Raw genomic sequence first — 20680 nt, forward strand, 5'->3', positions numbered from 1 at the left:
ATTGAACCTATTCTATTTCGTGGAACTAAATAACGTTGTTATTTTATCGTATTCTTTTATTGCATTATTTTCGAATGGACACGTGTGCCTGTGTACCATTCTGTTTGTCGGACTTACTCAGTTTATCGTTAATCAATTGCGAAGGAAAGTTCTGTTCTGCATCATGTAAAAACGGAAAATTAAAGTACTGTCATTAAAGTCATAAACTTAAAATAGTGAATGCATTTGAATGCGGAAAATCGCGAATCGAATTTCAGAGGGAGCATTAGCGAGAAACTCGGGTTAGTGAGAAACCTCTATAAGCGAGAATGAGATTGTGCTCCCTTGAACTCTCGCTTATCCAGGTTTGACTGTACTTAGTCTGGCCATCAATACTGTTAAAATTAAAAATAAACAAAATATTACATTTGAATTTGGAATCTGTCATTTTTATATGATTGCTCATTGAGTTTTCTTATTTTGGCGCCAATACATTGTACAATATTTTGCGATATTAAAATGGAGTGGGGTGATAAAGAGAATCGAATCGCTGTGATTACATTACACAAAGTAGGTATGGAGCCAAATGCAATTTTTAAAACTCTCCATACTCTTGGTATTAGGAAAATGTTTGTGTACCGGGCTATTAATAGGTGCAATGAGACCTCCTCTGTTTGTGACAGAAAAAGATCTGGCCGTCCACGTAGTGTTCGTACGAAAAAGGTGGTCAAAGCAGTAAGGGAAAGAATTCGAAGAAATCCTGTCCGAAAGCAAAAGATTTTATCTCGGGAGATGAAGATAGCACCTTTTTTTTTTTTTTTTTCCACAGGAGAAAATCGCCGGATCCCCACCCGCACGGCAGGTGGGAGTTGAACCTCACTAAAAACTCCTGCCGCTCACAACCGGCGCCCTACCTCGGACCGGGCCGGAGCCCAGTCGGGGCTATTGAAACGGCGGGACAGGGTTGACGCAGAGCACATTACATCCATCCCACCGTCCCACGGACGCCGGACCGGTGGCCGCCAGCGACACGACCACCGGTTCCCTCGTTCAGCGGGCCGAGAGCCCACTTTGATGGCGCCACGTTACACCTTCCCCCAGAGCGGTCGGGGGAACGCGGTCTACCATCACCCGGCTTCCTACTGCGGGTGAGCGTGCAAAGCACGCCACCCCACGTCTGGGTCTCTCCCCGCACAAAACGGGTGGGACCCCTAGCTCTTAGGGGGCCAGGTCACGGATACGACCCCGGTCCCGACCCCCTGCTTGGCGGCGGCGGGTTTCTGCGTAGTGAGGAGAGCTTTCCCTCACTCGCCCCGCCGCCTCCTTCTGCGAGATGGTGCACTCGCAGAAGTCGAGCATAGCCTTCCATGACTCATCGCTGCCAAGCATCGACGCCACGACGCCAGGCAGCGACAAGTCAGGTCCTATCTTTGCGACCAGGACACGGCGCTGCACCTCCCAAGCGGGGCAGACAGCGAGCGTATGCTCCGCCGTGTCCAGGTCGTGTCCACAATGGTGACACCTCGTCGTCGGCTCAGCCCCTATCCGGCGCAGGTACTTCCCGAAGCATCCGTGCCCGGTCAGCACCTGCACCAGACGAAAGGTGAGACGTCCTTCGCCACGATTCACCCAGTCATCAAAGACCGGGTAAACCGTCTCGACGGTCCGTAGCCCCCACGTGGGGTTGGCCAATCGCCTCGACCACGACTCGAGCACGGACCGCCGAGAATGGGCCTTCCGCGCCCGCAGCTCACTTTCGGGGAGACGCGCCACGCCCCGAGCACGAAGCTCGCTGCGCCACCGATAGTCGGCAGCGAGCGACTACGCCTCCAGCTCCCATGGCGGCGTCCCCGCCAAAACACACGCCGCCTCGAAGGAGACGGTGCGATATCCGCGGATGACCCTGATGGCAACGGTGCGCTGCGGCCGGCGCAGGAACCGAGCCATAGTGGCCCGGTTGCGCGGCTCATCCCACACAGGTGCACCGTACAGGGCCATCGATCGCACCACCCCCGCGTATAGGCGGCGCACAACCTGATCCGGTCCCCCAATATTCGGGAACAGCCGGCTCAAAGAACCGGCCGTCCTTATCAATCGGGGAACCAGCTCCGCAAAGTGAGCACGAAAAGCCCACCGGCTGTCCAACACGAGGCCGAGGTACTTCAACTGCACCCCGACCCCTATCCGGATGCCTCCAACCACGATGTGGGTGTCAACGGGTGGCGCCCTCCGCGGCCCGTGAAACCACAGAGCCTCGGATTTACTGAGCGCCACGTCGAGACCCAGCCTCCTTGTCCTTCCGACGACGAGGGCCACTCCCGCTGTGGCGAGACGGGCAGACTCCCTATAATCATCCCCCCGAGCCACGACCAACGTGTCGTCCGCGTAACAAATAACGCGGAGGCCCGGGAGGAGGGCGCCCCTCAGCACCCAGTCATACCCGATATTCCACAAGAGGGGGCCGAGAACCGACCCCTGCGGAACACCACGCACGACCGGAAAACGATGAAGGGTCCCACCGTACCCGGTACATACGACCGACCTGGCCCCCAAATAGGACCCAACCAGCCGGCGGAGGTAGAGGGGCACTCCATGCCTCTCCAGTGCCCCCCCCTATCACGGTCCAGGGCAGAGTGTTAAATGCGTTGGCGATGTCAAGAGACACCGCCAGCGCCACCCACCCCGAGAAACGGCCTCGTCCGAGAGGGACCGCACGCGAAGAATTGCATCCACGGTCGGACGGCCTCCCGGAAGCCGTACTGCTCCGCCGACAGGTCAGGCCCCACCCCGACCAGGTGCCGAACGATGCGGGCAGCCAGAATACGTTCCAGCAACTTTCCCGCCTCGTCCAGCAGTACGATAGGACGATACCCGGCGGCTGTATCCACCGGGCGCCCCTCCTTCTTCAACAACACAAGTCTACCCGTCCGCCAGAGCGACGGAAACCGTCCCGACTCCAAGCAGCCATTATATAGCTCAAGGAGCTGGTCCCCCAGGGCACCGAGGGCCAAGGCCAATACCCGGCCGTGGACTCCGTCCGAGCCGGGGGCCGTGTCTTTCGTAGTCATCTTGACAACGGCCACCCGGAGCTCTACCTCGGTAATACGGGGCACCTCAGCAGGAGCTTGGCCGTCGACGGTGTCAGACGGCCCGCCCATAGCGGGAGGGACAAAACCCTCCCGCTCCTGCGGGAACAACGCCGAAACGATGCCCCGCAGCTGCTGAGGCTGGAGGCGCTCAGTCATAGAGGGGGCCCACGGGCGTAGCTTGCCGCGTACCAATTTGTATGGGCTCCCCCACGGATCCGCTTCGAGCGCCTCCAAGAGTCTCTCCATGTTCTGCTCCTTGGCCCGCTTGATGGCCAGCCACAGGGCGTCCTTCGCAGCGCGATATTCGCGGTGCAGCCGAGCTTCCTCCTCCGCGAACGCGACAGGCCCCTAGTAGGCAGCGGCCCCCGCCCCCCACCAAGTGGGGATTACGGTATGGGACAACCCTTGGGACTAGACTCCCTCCAGCCATTCATCCCATCGTCAGGTGTCAAAAACTTGGGATTGGGGCATTTTTTATAGAGGTTCGCATCCTCACGGCCCCTGCTAGGCAGCAGCCCTCGTCCCCTACTCAGTAGGGATTGAGGTGTGCTTCTTCGAAGCCACGCCGGTAGACCGGTACCCCCCTTTGGGGGGCCTTCCCCTGTAGCCGCCAAGAGGCAGCCGGGGACATGGCAACCAGCGACCGGAAGGGAGTGCCCTCCGGTTCACTTCTCATCCACGTGGGCTCTACCATTACTGACAGACCCACACGTCTGACCACGGTGTGGCCACGCCGGCGTACCGGTACCCTCCTCTGGAGGGCCTTCCCCTTTAGCAGCCAAAGAGCTGCCGGGGACATGGCCTAGCATCCAAGAGGGCTCCAGAAGGGAGCCATCTCCCGCTTCACGCACCCTTTGTCCAGCAAAGGTGGGAAACGGGAACACGGTGTTCCGTCTTCTTTGTTCGCGGCACCCCTGTGCAGACAACGTTGCTCCACGGTATCGGGGTGCACGCTTAAGCCCCACCGCCGCGACAAGGCGAGACCACGTTGGGTGGGGAAGATAGCACCTAGAAGCATGTTGCGTATTTTAAAAGATGACTTAGGACTTGCAGCCTATAAGAGACGTACTGGTCATTTCTTAACTGATAGTTGAAAAGAGAATAGGGTGGTAAAATCGAAACAACTACTGAAGCGGTAGGTACGCAAAGGGAGGTCATAGAAAAATTTTGTTTACGGATGAGAAAATTTTTACAATTGAGCAACATTTTAACAAACAAAATGACCATATTTATGCTCAAAGCTCTAAGGAAGCTTCCCAATTAGTCGACAGAGTGCAACGTGGGCACTACCCGACTTCAGTGATGGTTTGGTGGGGTATTCGCTATGAAGGAGTGACTGAGCCATACTTTTGTGAAAAGGGTATCAAAACATCGGCACAAGTGTATAAAGATACCATTCTTGAGAAGGTAGTGAAGCCCCTTAACAACACCATGTTCAATAATCAAGAATGGTCCTTCCAGCAAGACTCGGCGCCAGGTCATAAAGCTCGGTCTACGCAATCTTGGTTGGAAACGAACGTTTCGGACCTCATCAAAGCTGAAGGCTGGCCGTCGTCTAGTCCCGATCTTAATCCGCTGGATTATGATTTATGGTCAGTTTTAGAGAGTACGGCTTCCTCTAAATGCCATGATAATTTGGAGTCCCTAAAACAATCCGTACGATTGGCAGTGAAAAATTTTCCCATGGAAAGAGTGTGTGCTTCTATTGATAACTGGCCTCAACGTTTAAAGGACTGTAATGCAGCCAATGGAGACTACTTCAAATAAACTTTTTATACTTTAACACATTTGCTGCCGACGAAATGATATAAAATTATTAGCCAGAAACCAATTATTTTTATAGCGTATATTGATTAAGTATATATGTATGTTTAAAAATATGGATGAAAGTATGTTGATAATATTATTATTTTAATAAAAAAACACCTTTTTCGGATCCGAGTGGTCGGCACATAGCACGCCAAATGCCGGACACTCGGATCCGAAAAAGGTGTTTTCTCGGATCGGAGTACAATCAAAAGTATCAAAAACATCATAATTATAAGTTTAAGTTTAAAATATAACACGCACTTGAATGGTTATTTATTTAAGAAGGTATAAATATCTTAAATCTGAGCAAAGTAGGTAACGATATAATCATAATTATAAGCTTAAGTTTAAAATATAACACGCACTTAATGGTTATTTATTTAAGAAGGCATAAATGTCTTAAATCTAAGCGAAGCAATGATATAATCATAATTATCAATACAATCAAACGTATAAAAATCATAATTATAAGTTTAATTAAAACACTGAAGGTGATTTCTTCACAGAAAAGTTAAAACAAAATTTTTCGTCGTCTTTGCGGCAGATGACCTTGAAGACTGAGCTGTTGGTCCACGGCTGAGCGTTTTCAGTTTCAGTCTTGTATCAAAGATACTGTCATCACTGCCGCAACTAGATTCCTCTGAACTTGAAGACAACTGCTCCTCCTGAGCTCGTTGCGAACACACTTCTTCATCACTAAATCCTTCAGAACCTTCCGAGTCATCACTCAACCAACGTTTTTTTCTACTACTAGGTGTTGATGTTTTCGATCTATTTTTACTTCTAGATGGCCCAGCCCTACTATCCATTTTGATCGAACAATACCTTTGATATGATCGTGTGTACCACTCACTATTGAACTGTAAATATAAAACCAATACGCGTTTTCGTAAGTCGAATGTATTGGCAGAGTGGCCACGCAAACCAACGTACACTCGCCACAATCGCCGGCGGTTACTGACAACTACAAAATTCACTTGCTGCTCACTCGTATCCGAGTGGGCGGCACCGCTAATAGGGCCCCTCCCCACTCGGATACGAGTGGTAAGCACTCAATGTGTTAAATTGTTTTATATTTATGTATTAAACTAACACACTGTAAAAGTAATAAATGTTATTTGCTATAGAATTTATTTTTATTTTTAATTGTAACAGTATTTATGGCCAGACTAAGTAGAAGAGAAGAAAACGCTCATGTAGCAAATGCAAGGAAACCGTGCTTGAAAATGAAGATAAATTGCAGCAATAATATTCACTAAATATAACACACCACATTCCCGGGCCAGTGTTACATTACATTGCTTCTAAGAATCAGCAGACGATCTACTATTTCGCACGACAGCGGGGAGCAGGAAGCAGAGAGTGGAGAGCAGGGAGCGGAGAGCGGAGTTTTTTTATGATGATAGGATTACTGGTGACCCTGAGGCCTTTCCAGTTACACAAGGACAGGTGGGCGAGCAAAGGCTCAGCCAGGTGGGGTGGGATTAGCTAACAGGAGTGGGGCGTTCTCAAGTGGCATTTTCCTTGAGATTGTGGTTCACGTGCTACGATTTGATAAATTAATATGTGCTGATTCTGTTTATGGTAAGGCGTTGAGCCATTATTATTATAATTAACAGCTTATTACGCTTTACTGCTGGATATGGGCCTCTCCCAAGGCGCGCGATCCTGGTCGTCTCGGCTCCGTCCGCTGCCTACTACCCTGTGCAGTTGTTTTTATCTTATAACATTACTAAGTGCTTCTGGCTCTTTAAAAATCTTTGTAAAATCTACTCACCGACTATTCGGGCAGACTAACGGCGACTAACGACAAGATGATGTACCTGGAGGGCAGCCTGCTTTATCTCACCAGCGCACCACGCCTGCCTTTAACGTGCAGGTATTCCTTCATTTAAAATGGGATAATGAGACCGAGGACGGATCACAAACGTGTTGATGAATTCGAAGTATGGTGCTGGAGAAAAATGCTGCGGTTCCAATGGACTGCATATAGGACCAACGCATTAATATTTACTTGTGATGATCGAAATTAAAACAAGCCTTTCTGGCATCTACCTCAAGCGAATCCTACAGTATTTCGGACAGATTGCTAGAAAATACGCAGTAAATCTAAAAAAGCTGGTGCTTACTGGCAAAGTGGTAGGAAAAGGATCGCGGTGGTGCAGTCCAATGTATTGGTCTGACCCGGTCCGCACCATTTGGTTGTCCATACATAAAAGCAACAAAAAAAAACGATTCCATCGTCTGGGATGCTCTCGCAGTAGCTGACGAAAGGACGAGATGGCGCAATATCGTGACAACGAAACTCATGGATCACGGGGTCACGACCCTCAGACACGTGAAGCACTAAGGAGGAATGAGACGGCGGCGTTGTGGTCACCCTTTTCTTCTACAGGATACAGGCCTCCTCTAATGGCGCCCCTGAGATCCAAGGTGCACCTTGAACTCGTTTACTCCTCTGCCCTATACTTAATAATAAAAATGCACGGTCAAGCGACTTAGCTCTAGTATATGATTATCTTAGCAATGCGTTCTATGATGTGTACAACATCTAGCCGCAGGCGCTTCCGATTTTTTATAAATTCATTTTTGTATCCAGGGAAAATGTAGTCACATTATTGCAATAAATATTTATATTGTGTAATGCTCCTTACCAGTTCAAGCACACGAGTAGAACCAACTGGTTCGTTAGGAGGTACTCTATTAGGTACGAGCATTTATAAATTACTGTAGCGCGATTCAGGGGATGTCCGAGCTATGTACAGGTGAGGCTACTAGAAATTCATTACTTGACTTGCGAACTCAGTTATTTGTATGCACGTGCTTTGTTTTATAATCGACTCTATACTGAAAAGTAGACAGATGGATGTGAAGGGCCAATCAATAGTAAAAAGCGGGAAGAATTAAACGGATGCACGAAGAGGGATTCACGTGCAATGCGTGCTGCACGATGTGACAGTGGGCGGCTCTAACACCAGCCACTCAGGAGGATCACACTTGATTAACACCTTAAAGCTCATACCACTTCTCCACACGAGCTGTGTGCGCGCGCCGCTATTTTGATTCATTTGTTTGTAAGCTCACATCTGTACTGCCAACGAACTTGGTAAGCTCTCCCACGGCAATATAGCACATACATTTAAAAAAGAAATTAAACTGGGTTATCCGGATAAATAAAAAAATGGATTTCCGCGTTTGTCTGACGTTCTTATTGTGAGAGCGTAAGGTCTATTTTGTTAAGAACATTATGATATGTAGTTGACGAACCGTTTTCGCCTTTTAATTTTAGGCTACACGAATGATGTTAATGATTTGTGTTCATTCTGAGAGCGTGTGTCCGCCGCACGCGACGCGCCCTGCGTTAGACTTGTTGTTCGTGTTACGAGACGTCGCGTCGCGCGTCGTCTAGGTGCGGGACTGCGTGCACTGCTGCTCAACTTACTTTTTATTTTTCGTTGGTTATTTCATTTTTATGAAATCCCACGTTTCGAATAGGGTGGAGTTTCCGTCCAGCTCGCCGCTGACATTTATTGTTCTATAATAAAGTGTAGAGATGGCAAGTGAAGTGAAAGAGGAATGGTGCTCGGGCTGGGGCCGATGGCAAGTGAGGCTGGCCCTCCTGCTGGCGCTGCCCGTGTTCCTCACCGGCGCCTACGGAACGAACTACGTGTTCCTGGCGGGCCCTACTGAGTACAGGTGCGTTTTAATAAAAACCCTATCAGTGACGTTTACAATACTTTTACGGCTAAATCACAAATTTATTTCTAGTTCCTTTATAAATCATAATTACATTTAGATACAATAGACATAATGAAGTTGTTACATTCTGTTAGATTCGTCTATCTGAAAAAGAATTGCGGTGTTGTCATGATTGGTACCTAATTGTAAGCAGCCGTGAACACAGATACATAAATAATGTTTTGTTCCCCAAACTAATCGCTAGTAGCCTAACGGGGGTATTTTACAAAATATATTCGAAGCGATACATACTCTGTCCGCCAACCACACCTGCCCATCAGTAGAGAAGTTCCACATTGTGTTACGTGTGTTGGAAACAGAGCCAAAACAAGAAGCTGTTAGACTTCTTCTCAAAGATAATACTCTGAATGTTCATGGTAAGGATTTAATAGTAGGCCGTGGGTGATCCGCCGCCGTCACCGTCCTGGCGGAAGGAATCACGCATCGCTGAAGACATTCCAAACTTCGATCTGGTCTCTGATCTCCGGCTCTGGTAACAGCCTAAATTCACCGGGGCGGAGTGCGAGACCCGCGTCTGTGCTTAATCACAAACTGATGTGTGTTTACGAACGCTCTCCTCACAATCTATTAGCATTGCATTTAAATTGTTAATGACTTCGTGACGTCTGTGTTTTATAATGCCACTTCTGTTGTTGGAAAAATATGTGATAGCTAATTTACCTTTGAATAAGTATTAATTTCTTGCTAAAAATAATATATGTAGGAACAGAACGGTATGGATGAATGCCAGTTATGGAGCATGACTGAGTGAGAGAGATAGGAGAATTTGTGAAGTGTCGTGTTAGGAAGTAAGAAAGACGGCGAATGTATGTTGGACACATAGTTTTATTTTTTAAGTAAGAAGGTAGCCGGACGCAACGGCAGACAGACGCGGTGGAACTCTGAAGACGTAAGACGTATAAATTTTAGTTACATAAATTATGAAAGACGTAATAAAAATCAAGTTTGTGTGAAGTCATCAACTGTGTCACAAACTGGCCTAACCCGAATAGAAGGCCCCACATATGAGTCGTCTATTATCAAAGGTGACAATCTGTGCATTTGGACAATTTTTTTTATTGATATGTCAATACAGATTGATTTGAATATAATCGTCTCCTTCAAAGAATACGGTTCAAAACCTGCATTAAATAAAGGTTAATACTTAACCTGTTATTTATCTAAGATGTCGTTCCGAAGAGTTTTGTGACTGCCGATGGAATACAAAGTCAATAATTCGTTTTTCTGATTTACCAATCATTGTCCAAAAGTCAGATTGCCGCCTTTGATAATAGTCGACTCATATATAATATTTATTTCCGAGCATAGATGAACGAGCTCGCGGCCCCCTGCTGTTAGCAGGCGACCGTAGCAAACAAACACCATTACGTGAATTTCACGACCATCTTAAGACTTGAGGTCTACGTTTCAATTGTCTAGTTGTAGCGGCAGCCTCGCTCTTCAATCTGAAATGCGTTACTGCCTCGTAGCAGACATACGCAGGGTGGTGGTACCTACCCGTGCGGACTCATAAGACGCCCTGCTCCTAGTAAACTGTAACTGATAATTGTTTGCGGTCAAGTACAAAAATGTATGCGACGAGAGAATCCCAGTGCCCGTATGTTCATGAGACAGATAGGGACGCACACCCCCGATCACCCTCTTCGGCCAACCTATACCCTGGGCCAGGAAGGTCAAGTACCTGGGTGTCACCCTGGATGCATCCATGACATTCCGCCCGCATATAAAAACAGTCCGCGACCGCGCCGCATTTATTCTCGGCAGACGACCGTGCCGCATTTGTCGCATGATCTGTAAGCGAAGTAAAATGTCCCTTCGGAACAAGGTGACACTTTACAAAACTTGCATAAGGCCCGTCATGACTTATGCGAGTGTGGTGTTCGCTCACGCGGCCCGCACACACATAGACACCCTCTAATCCCTTCTTCTTCTTCTTCTCCATCGCTCCCTCATTGCTGAGGATCGTGACTCCGTTTTAGCTTGTCTACTGTCAGCCTCCATCGGTTCCGGTCAGTTGCCTGGTGTAGTGCAGCGCTAAGTGGTCTGCTGGTGTGCTCGGAGATCTGGTCGGACCAACTCTAATCCCTACAATCCCGCTTTTGCAGGTTAGCCGTTGGGGCTCCGTGGTTCGTGAGGAACGTTGACTTACACGACGACCTGGGCCTCGAATCAGTCCAGAAATACATGAAGTCAGCGTCGGAACGGTACTTCGATAAGGTTATGCGTCATGATAATCGCCTTATCGTTGCCGCCGCTGACTGCTCCCCGAATCCTGATCACGCAGGAGCCAGTCACCGTCGACGCCCTAGACACGTCCTTACGGATCCATCAGATCCAATAACCTTTGCATTAGACGCCTTCAGCGCTAACACTAGGAGTAGGCTTAGGAACCCCGGTAACCGTACTCGTCGAACTCGACAAAGAGGTCGGTGCAACCTAACCCATGATACAGCTCGCTGAGTTTCTCGCCGGATCTTCTCAGCGGGTCGCGATTCCGATCCGGTAGTAGATTCATTCGCGAAGCAGCTGCTCTTGAGCTTTTAGGTCTCCTTCGGAGGCGCTCGGGTAGCTGTTAGCAAATCCCACCCCTCCTGGCTGAGCCTTTGCTCGCCCACCTGTTCTGGTGAAACTGGAAAGGCCTCCGGGCCACCAGTAATCTTTCAACATAAAAAAAAAAGATAGGGACGTAATATTATTGCTGTGGCATTCATAGTCCTTATTATTAGCTCTGGGAATTGGGCCCTACAGGACTCTTTCTGTATACTGGTCTGCAACTGTGGGCTCTCAGCTCTCATACATAGCACAGACTAAGACACACATCGGATGAGTTAAGGAGCATTTTGCGGATATCAAGATTGACCGAGTAGAGACCAAGTCTGCAGTTGTCAACAAGCTCTGTACATTGGTGCCAGTCATCTTGTATGGATACCCTAACTTCATATTGAATACGGTTAACGCTTGCTAACACGTGCACGATAAGGCGGTCCTCATACGCTGCGAAGACGGCACCTCGAGAAGTTAATGTCAATATGTGAGACGCGAGACTAAGCCTTAAACTTTACTGGTGGTAGGACCTCTTGTGACTCCGTACGGGTACGTACCACCACCCTGCTTATTTCTGCCGTGAAGCAGTAATGCGTTTCGGTTTCGTTCACCCACATAAGTAATAAAAAAATAAATAAAATGAATGTTGTAGATAACAAGTCTAACTGCGCTACGCACAGATCTCGTGTTTATAGTTTTCAATTCATCGTGTGTTCCCACGGAACGAATGTTTTTTTTCAACTGCGGGCCTTCAGAAGGGTCGCAACGCAAATACAACATTTGTAAAAACTTTGTACGAACGTTACTATAAAATGATTTGAACTATCGCGGTAAGCTGTTACGGAACTTATCATCCGCAAAAAAACTGTGTCGCCGATAACCCCGGCTCACACGCTACACGAGTCGACGGCGCCCTCTATGTTGTATAATCACAACGTCAAATTGAATTTATGTTATCATAATTTTCAAAGTGTATTAAAATTTATTGTATTGGAAATGTATAATCTGACTGGCATATTCCCAGACGTGTCTGTCTGAAAAGTTATTCTCTCTCCCAGAAGTGCGGTAGAATGGGCTAAATGTTCTGTCAAGTTTCCGGCAGCCTGCGGTGCGAGGGTCGTAGCTGCAGAGTACCTTCTGGTTCGCAACAGACTCTCTGTGGACATCTCTCTGTCGCGGTTGAACTCCGTGTAACACGCTAAACATGTTTTACGCAATCTCGCATAATGCTCATTATTTGGTTAGTTATAGATATTACGTACGCTATCTTTGAAAAATACGGAAAACTTATATATTTATAGAGAGGCGCGTAAACCTTTAAAATGCATAAAACCAGTAAGACTAATTACATTAAAAGATTTAGTCAAAACTGGATGTGCCCCGCGCCTCCACATGTGGTAGTTTTGTGATCGAACAGAAATAATCGAATATGTGGCATCTTCCACGCCTTCAGTACGGACCGCTGAGATTGGAGCCCCCGGGCTCTAATCGCTCTTTCGCTGGGAAGGGCCCCCCACTGTCGCGTAAGTCACATCGCTACAACACAATCGACGTCGAGCGCCTCTGCCTCCAGCCTCCAGGGAGGCGGCCCGGCGAGAGCGGCGCTTCGGAAGAGATGGCGCGGTATCTTTGGAAACTAGTGACGACTCTGCACATTGCATTGTCCTCCGCGCCTCGGTGTCTGCAGATCTAGGCAGTCAACATCGGTGCGTAGGCAGTACTGTATAGACGACACAAGTACCTACAAGAAGTACATACACAAGCCACATCTTTTGTAATGTTCACTTTACTGATGAAATCACCAATAATATCAATTCAGTAATACCTAGTTGTGAAAGTATAAGCAGTTGCTATCGCTGCTCTGTTCTAAAGTCCATTTGTATCCATCGATCCTTCCTCGTGGGCGTCCGCGTCGTCCGTTAACGCAAACCTCTACGTTCCACTTAACGATTCAGAATAATTGGTACTTGAATTGTAACATAGCGTAGTCCACGGCACAGCACAGCAGTGGTGGCACAGCTTCCTACACCACAATGTGTAAAACGACTTGGTGTAAAGATTCTTTTGCAATTTGACCGTAGCGATGAGACAAACAACCGTACCGACGCGACGCTAACAATACGGACTATAATTACGTCATCACAAATTAGACATATTTTTTATATGTTTATACTTGAATAATAATGTGTTAATATTTAAACGTATTAACCTTTTCTCAAGTTGACGTAGTTTAGTTGCACCTGTGCAATAGAACCGGCGACGACAGTGATCGCGGCGCGTGCGGCGGACTGCGGCGTGCTCGCGCGATTACGTCACGACCCCCGCGGAGGACCTTAGTGCGGCCCAGCCTCACTGTCAAGTGTCACACAACCCAGCTAAAATGTGTCTGTAGATTTTGTCACTCACAATGTCATGATGTTTATTTCGCAATTGTTTAAAATCAAATGTCTTGTAACTTTGTTTGCCTCGCTGTGTAATAAATGTTGTGGGCCCGCGCCGCCGCCGCGCCGCCGGTCGGAACCACTATCCTGTCTGTTTATGCTAAGAAACAAACAGTTATGTAATAGATATATTATAAAGCCAATATAAGGAATGTATGTTACATTATTCACAATGTTGTTTGTCTACGGGCTGTGGGGTCCAGTGACAAGCTACTACCAGGCGGGCTAAGAACGAATCCATCCGTCTCGTGTAATAACACAAAAATCGAGTAATAAACAGTAAACATACGGAACAGCAGCTCAGTGGTCCGTGACCACGAAGTTTCGTATAATGAATACAGTAGAAGCGAGCATAAATTAGATAATTTTTTATATATACTAGTGGTTCCCGCAGTAGTCGCAATTCGATGGGATACAAAGTTTTTGCTTCACGTATTAATATATAGATATTTCTGGTGTGCGTGTGTTTGTCACTGAACTCCTAAACGGTTGGACCGAATTGAATGTTTTTTTTGTATGCGTTTGGGTGGCGCCCTGGATGGTTTAGATTCACAAATCAGTCCGGCAGATGGCGTTGCAGTCGGTATCTAGGCTATTTATCTATACTACAAATAAACGGCTGGATCGACTTGAATGCATTTTTGCAGGACAACGTCTGTCGGGTCCGCTAGTTACAACCCTTGGAAACCTCTGGAAATACTATTTGAAGATCTACAGGCATCTATTAAAGACAGGCTCCTATGTAATCCTTTTTTAAGAAAGTAACGAATTTTTTATTCCACCCCAGTCATGGCCGAAACCGATATGTTGAAAAAGCGACAACAATAATCGAACATTGCACGAACAAGCTCACTACAAAAACCGAACTATTGAATACGTCAACTGCTGAATAAAAACATCAATCATCAAGTTCAAAGAAAAAATGTTTGAATTCACTTCTAATTGAAGTTTTATTTAAGTTTTTTTGTTTCGAAATTACGTTCACTTTTGCAGCTTTTTTCAATGGGAAATACTATTGAGTGCGTATTCAAACGAAAAAGTGAATGCGAATTGGCTTTGTGACTCAGATATTAGTTCTGATGCCGAGCGAATTTGTCTCAGTAGCGAAAAAAATAATTAAATAAAAAGTTCATTGTGTTTAACTTTTTTCTTTAAAATTATCCTTGAAAAATGTATTAATGTGTTCTGGCTTCACATGTTTCTATTTCGTCCATATTTAAATTATTAATATAATGCACCGGGACCACGACGATTCGTTCGTTGGTCATGGATGTTAACAATGGCAGCCAGGAGCACACTCTAGCCTCTTTATACCGTTATTAGGTTGATTTGACAAGCACGGCATTGTTTTGATTATGGAGCTGGTCGTCTGGAGTTCCACCGTTTTCCAACTAGTGGCCGACCTGTACTCTAAACTCATAAAACATATACTCTATTCTATTCTACTATGCATTCCGATTTGAGGGGTGGGGTAGCCGCTACATTAGACAATAGATATGTATACCTCATGCCTGGAGGTGGATGGTGGCCTCCACATTATGATTTCGGGTTCCTCTAACATTTAGTTCCAGGTGGACCGTTAGCTTGATCACCTATCTAAGCGAAAAAAATAACGAAAACTAAACCATATGAAAGCTTCTGCACGTGAATTTGTCTTGCACTTCAGCTGTTTTCTGAATGCATGAATATATTGCCTTTTTCGTCCCGCTATGGCAAAACCAATTAATAACCGTCGTGTTTCTAGGTGTCGTGTCCCAGAATGTGAAGGATCTTCGAGCAAGGTCTCGGTGACGGCAGAGACCTGGTCTCAACCTTGGACAAAATGGGCTCTGGTTCCCAATGATCCTTGTAGAAGATGGAGCCCGAAGCACTTGGATGGGGCTTGTACCGCTGACGCTTTCGACAACAGCACTTCAGAAGTCTGCGAGAACTTCGTGTATCGGGCGTCGAGTAGTATTGTTGTAGAGGTGATTGATCGTTACCATTTAGTGTAACCCCAGCGTCCTCGAGCTAACACTTCCTTTCCTACACACCATACTTCTCTACTTATTCACTGTATTCCTCTCACAAGTATTTGTGATATGAGTCAGCGCGGGTCGGTACCACTGTCTGATCTAAGTTTTTTTTTTATAACTTAGATGCATCTGGTATTAAGTGGTTTACCGGAGCCCACAGACATCTACAACGTAAATGCCGCCACCTATCTTGAGATATGAGTTCTAAGGTCTCAGTTTTTATATTACAACTGCTGCCCTACCCTTCAAACCGAAACGCATTATTGCTTCACGGCAGAAATACCTAAATGCTTTTCCCGTTTCATCGACCATTCGGCGAGCTTAGCCATTATATTCGGGTATTGGATATTTCAGTTCGACCTGGCCTGCAAGGAGTGGATGCGGTCGTTAGTCGGCACCATTCACTGTGTGGGAATGCTCATCTCTCTGCCCATCATAGGCTTCATATCGGATAGGTAAGTATTCTGTGTTCATAAACATTACTTTGACGACATTTATAAGACTTCAGTGGAACCACTGCAATATGTGGTGCACTGCAAATGGTCCGTAACACACACACGTCCGTAACACACAGACACAATCCGTAAAAACAAACCATGCTTCGCCAGTCACTGTATAAAATCCTACATAATCCAGCCTGATCCCCATCGACTGGATGGGTAGCCGTAAATTGGATTCCTTAACGTAAAAAATATTGGAAACAAAGTCGTTGCGTAGCTCTTATGTTACCTCATGGCGCGTAGATGGGGCCGTCGGAGCGCCCTGATTGTGAGCAGCTGCGGCGCAGGAGTGTTCGGCCTCTGCAAGTCTTTCGTCGGGTCCTACTACATGTATGTGACAGCCGAGATGCTGGAGACTGCCTTCGGAGCGAGTGTCTACCCGTCGGCCTTTGTCTTGAGTACGTTTGGTTTAACACAACAGTTACACATACCTACTGCTTGACTTCGCTAATATAATGTACCAATGTAATCAACATCATATCAAAGTTCAACATGATAATTTCAATTATCATTAGGTATAGACTTAACAAAAAGAGAAGCAACATTTTCCTGTTTACCACGTTTTATTGTACATCGGCTAGAGTGGAATTTATTAATAGTTGACCTGAACTAATGCTCTGATGATCTACTCAGATACTGATACCGCAAACGTGGGGAGATGGAAGTAGAAGCTTTATACATAGGTATAATGTGATGTATCTAAAAATAGGTGTCGCTGGAAAATAATTGGGAAAACGTAATGAATCTAAATTTTGAGGTGTCAGTGATACTGGTAGAATTCCGATCATTAGGCGAACACTAGTCAATTTAATGACGCTATACATACTTTCGGTTTAGTTGTGAATTAGAGAATCTGAAGAGGTAGTCAGAGTGTAGTCACAATAAGCCGCCTGTACCAGTGTGCACTTCTACACAGGTACGAATAAAGTCTGCACAGGGAGCATCATCGTCGTTAGTGTAGTTACTGCTTTTGGCAGGTACTTCGATGTTTGAACTTAATAAGCGGGGTTTATTAGAAGAAGAAGCAGGTCGTAGGGCTCTGGATATGGGCATCGTTAGTAGCCATCATCGCACTCGCACATTGACAATGTCAGGAATACTACTACCTATTGCTGCCTTCGTTGATGGTGAGCAATCGTGAACATAGGACAGATCAATTTTGGAAGCTTTTAAATATAATTAATATGCTCAGCTCTGATCGCAATAGAGGATCACTTAGGTGTGGTGTCGTAGCTACCGGTGCAGCGCGTCAGGCCCGAGCTGTCGTCACTTGTAAATCATATTACGACAAAACTTCAATAACCAAGAACATAACAATAAATAAATGATTTCTATTTAATATTTCCTTCAGTCTTCCCAGGCTACAAGTTGTAGACATCATTACAGCTAAAGATAGCTTATTATTGTTTTTATTTTATTATTTCCGAATCCTGTACGATTCCGAATACTTTACAGTCGCGTTGTCCCAGACGATTAATTGTTAATGTCTTCCAGTGATCGAATGGCTCGGAGTCGAGCACAGGGTCCTGGCCAGCTTCGTGCTCGGCATCCCGCTGTCCCTTGGAGCTGCTTTTTTATCACTCTTGGACTACTTGACTGGTCACTGGAGACTCTGGGCCAGAATAGCATATCCACCGTCATTTTTATTTCTCTTATACCCTTGGGTGCTACCTGAGAGTGTTCGATGGCTGATCACTAGAGGGAGAGTCTCCGAAGCTGTGGCCACCATCAGAAGTGCTCTGAACTGTAACCGGATGACGATTCCGAAAGCAGGCTTAGAAAAGACTGTGATGAATGAGCAGGAAGCCATAGGGAGCAGTGGGGTCCTGCAGGACGAAAGTCTGCTGCGTGCTTTGATCAAGTGAGTTGTTTGTTTACTTTAGGATATCATTTGGGGCTTAGTTCTCAATCACGGAATTTATGTGAAATTTTATTTTTAAAAATCAATGTGGGCCCATGTTTTACTTTTTAATCTATTTTTATCTTGATTTGGTGAAAAACAAAGGATGATTGAGAAGCTGAGAAGATCGACCAACCAAACGTAACGATCGTCTTCGTTAACAAGTAAATGTCGAGCAGGTATGAAGTCCTGCGTCGTCGGCTGTTCGTGTGCTGCGTGTGGTGGTTGTCGTGCGTGTTCGTGTTCTACGGGCTGGCGGTGCGCGCGCACGTGCTGGCGGGGTCTGCGCACGTGAACTACGCGCTGGTGGCGGGCGCGGAGCTCCCCGCGCTGGCGCTCAACACCCTGCTGCTGGACCGCGTGGGGCGCCGCCCGCTGCTCACGGCCGCCCTGCTGCTCACCGCCGTGTCGCTCATCACTTTACCGTGCTTGCCTCAATGTGAGTAGTTGACTACCCTCACTCCTTGTAAATGCCAGGAACAGATCAAATATGTGAGCACTCGGTAGTATAGGCGTGTTCTCGGTTATCGTCTGCATCTGGTTAAGTATATTCCGCGAGCCGTAGCGGCATATCCGTATACTACCTCGTATGAGATAAATTTTGCTTCCACGACTCCTGTTTATCTACGTAAATTTTAAAAAAGTATCTGAACTGAACGCAGCCGCCATTGTGCTAAATTATAAATTAGATTATTAGACTTTACTATCACCACTAGATACTTACAATTTATTTAATTCACATCTAGACAATTCTGTGTGCATTAAAAATATCAGCATTTATAATTATTTTCACACTTAGCTTTTGGTACTTGATTTCATGAATGAAAAAGTATTACATTAAAGTCGCCCAATAATTTCAGTCACTACAACACAAACACACACACACATAGTTGGTTTGGTGTTGAATTGCCCTTTATTGGCATAGCGGCTCTTTAAACAGTATGAACAGGTCAGTGTCAAATCTGTTGAAGTGACCTCAGTGTGCCGGTGGTAGGACCTCTTATCAGGTGCAATGTTTCAGACCGGGCCACATCTTGACTTGAAGACGGAAGCAAGCGAACGCTTTGCTAACGATAGTTAGTATGTTGCAGCGAGCACAGGTTGGGGCACGGCTCTGTACCTGTCGGGCAAGGTGGGCGTGACGATGTCGCTGAACGCGCTGTACGTGTACACGGCGGAGCTGTTCCCCACGCGCGCGCGGCACCGCCTGCTGGCCGCCTGCTCCGCCGTGGGCCGCGTCGGCGCCATATTCGCGCCGCTCACGTCTTTGCTGGTATTATTATACTCCCTTCTTGCCGCCGCTGACTACCCCCCGAATCCTGATCACGCAGGAGTCAATTACCGTCGACTCCCTAGACACATCCTTACGGATCTATCAGATCCAATAACCCCTACATTAGACGCCTTCAGCTCTAGCATTAGGAGTAGGGAGCCCGGTAACCGTACTCGTCGAACTCTGCCGAATTCGAGGTGCAGCCTAACCTAAGCGTCAGCCCGTTGAGTTTCTCGCCAGATTTTCTTAGCGGGTCACGATTTCGATCCGGTAGTAGATTCATCCGCGAAGCCGCTACTTTTGAGCTGTTAGGTCTCCCTTGGAGGCGTTCAGCAGTTGTTAGCAAATCCCACCCCTTCCTCCCGGCTGAGCCTTTGCTCGCCCATCTGTCCTTGTGATACTGGAAAGGGCTCCGGACAAGCGGTAATCCCTCAATCATAAAAAAATATATAGTCCCTTATTCATTTACTTGAAGTTCTGGTGTATTATATTATACACTTTTAACGGTATATATGTTACAATTAAGATTCTCAAAATCTCTAATGAAATTCTCGAAATGGAATTGCACAAACAAATAGATCTAAAATTCGAAAATCGTATTTTTCCTAAACAATTTATTGAAAGTGCTTAGGAAAAATACCATTTTCGAATCGCAGACCGAATATATTTATTATTCATATAGCGTGTTTGCTCTAAACTTTCGATCAGGCGGAGTACAGGACGTGGCTGCCGACCGTATTGTTCGGTTCCCTGCCTCTGCTGAGCGCGGCGCTCACCTTCCTGGTCCCCGACACGCTGCACCAGACGCTGCCCGATTCCTTCGCAGACCTGGAAGAGTCTCCGCCACCGGTACACATTAATGAAGCTTAAATACATGTACTCCTTACATACAATTTTGTATGAAATTCTAGTTACTTTGGGGATTACGACGAAGTGAAGATCTTCCACCGAGCGGGTGATATTTGCTCGGTAGACCGACGGTCCGGTTCGGAACTTGTATATATGCAAGCTTATTTAAAATGCCATTAGTGAGATTCAGAAATCTGTCAAATATCTTGCGTTGTATGATGGCTACCCGCCACTTGCCAAAGGCTTGTGTATTTTTGGCGTGAAACAATTTACAATTTACAATCATTATACAATTTTCATCCGAAATCTTTTTACTCTTACGTTTTAGGGAATAAGTACCTACTCCTACGAACGGACTGTAAACTTTCAGCTCATCCATTCTCTGACCTGGACCTCCACTGGGGCCTCGGGCACGAAGGCACGTCCGCTGAGTTTTTTTTTATTGCCCTTGTAGGTAGACGAGCATACGGCCCACCTGATGGTGAGTGGTTACCGTCGCCCATGGACTTCAGCAATGCCAGG

General features: G+C 46.6%; 1 protein-coding gene across 1 annotated transcript; it reads left to right on the plus strand.

Annotated features, from left to right (window-relative positions):
- The first annotated feature begins 6516 nt into the window (after positions 1 to 6516).
- Positions 6517 to 20464, plus strand: LOC101745042 (organic cation transporter protein). Its single transcript, XM_004927451.5, has 8 exons — positions 6517 to 8573; positions 15366 to 15588; positions 15991 to 16091; positions 16380 to 16534; positions 17631 to 17997; positions 18216 to 18475; positions 19128 to 19309; positions 20018 to 20464. The coding sequence occupies exons 1-8, from the start codon at positions 8431 to 8433 to the stop codon at positions 20177 to 20179; spliced, it is 1593 nt and encodes a 530-aa protein (XP_004927508.1). The 5' UTR covers positions 6517 to 8430; the 3' UTR covers positions 20180 to 20464.
- The last annotated feature ends 216 nt before the right edge of the window (positions 20465 to 20680 follow it).

This window comes from Bombyx mori, chromosome 23 (assembly GCF_030269925.1).
Source record: "Bombyx mori chromosome 23, ASM3026992v2".
NCBI classification, from domain to species: domain Eukaryota; kingdom Metazoa; phylum Arthropoda; class Insecta; order Lepidoptera; family Bombycidae; genus Bombyx; species Bombyx mori.

What these genes read in the sequence shown, in the direction of transcription:
- LOC101745042 (XM_004927451.5), top strand. Translation starts at nt 8,431, where the DNA reads ATGGCAAGTGAAGTGAAAGAGGAATGGTGCTCGGGCTGGGGCCGATGG. An exon ending in ATAGGCTTCATATCGGATAG is followed by an intron (nt 16,092 to 16,379) that starts GTAAGTATTCTG and finishes CATGGCGCGTAG; the next exon opens with ATGGGGCCGTCGGAGCGCCC. An exon ending in CGCCGCTCACGTCTTTGCTG is followed by an intron (nt 19,310 to 20,017) that starts GTATTATTATAC and finishes ACTTTCGATCAG; the next exon opens with GCGGAGTACAGGACGTGGCT.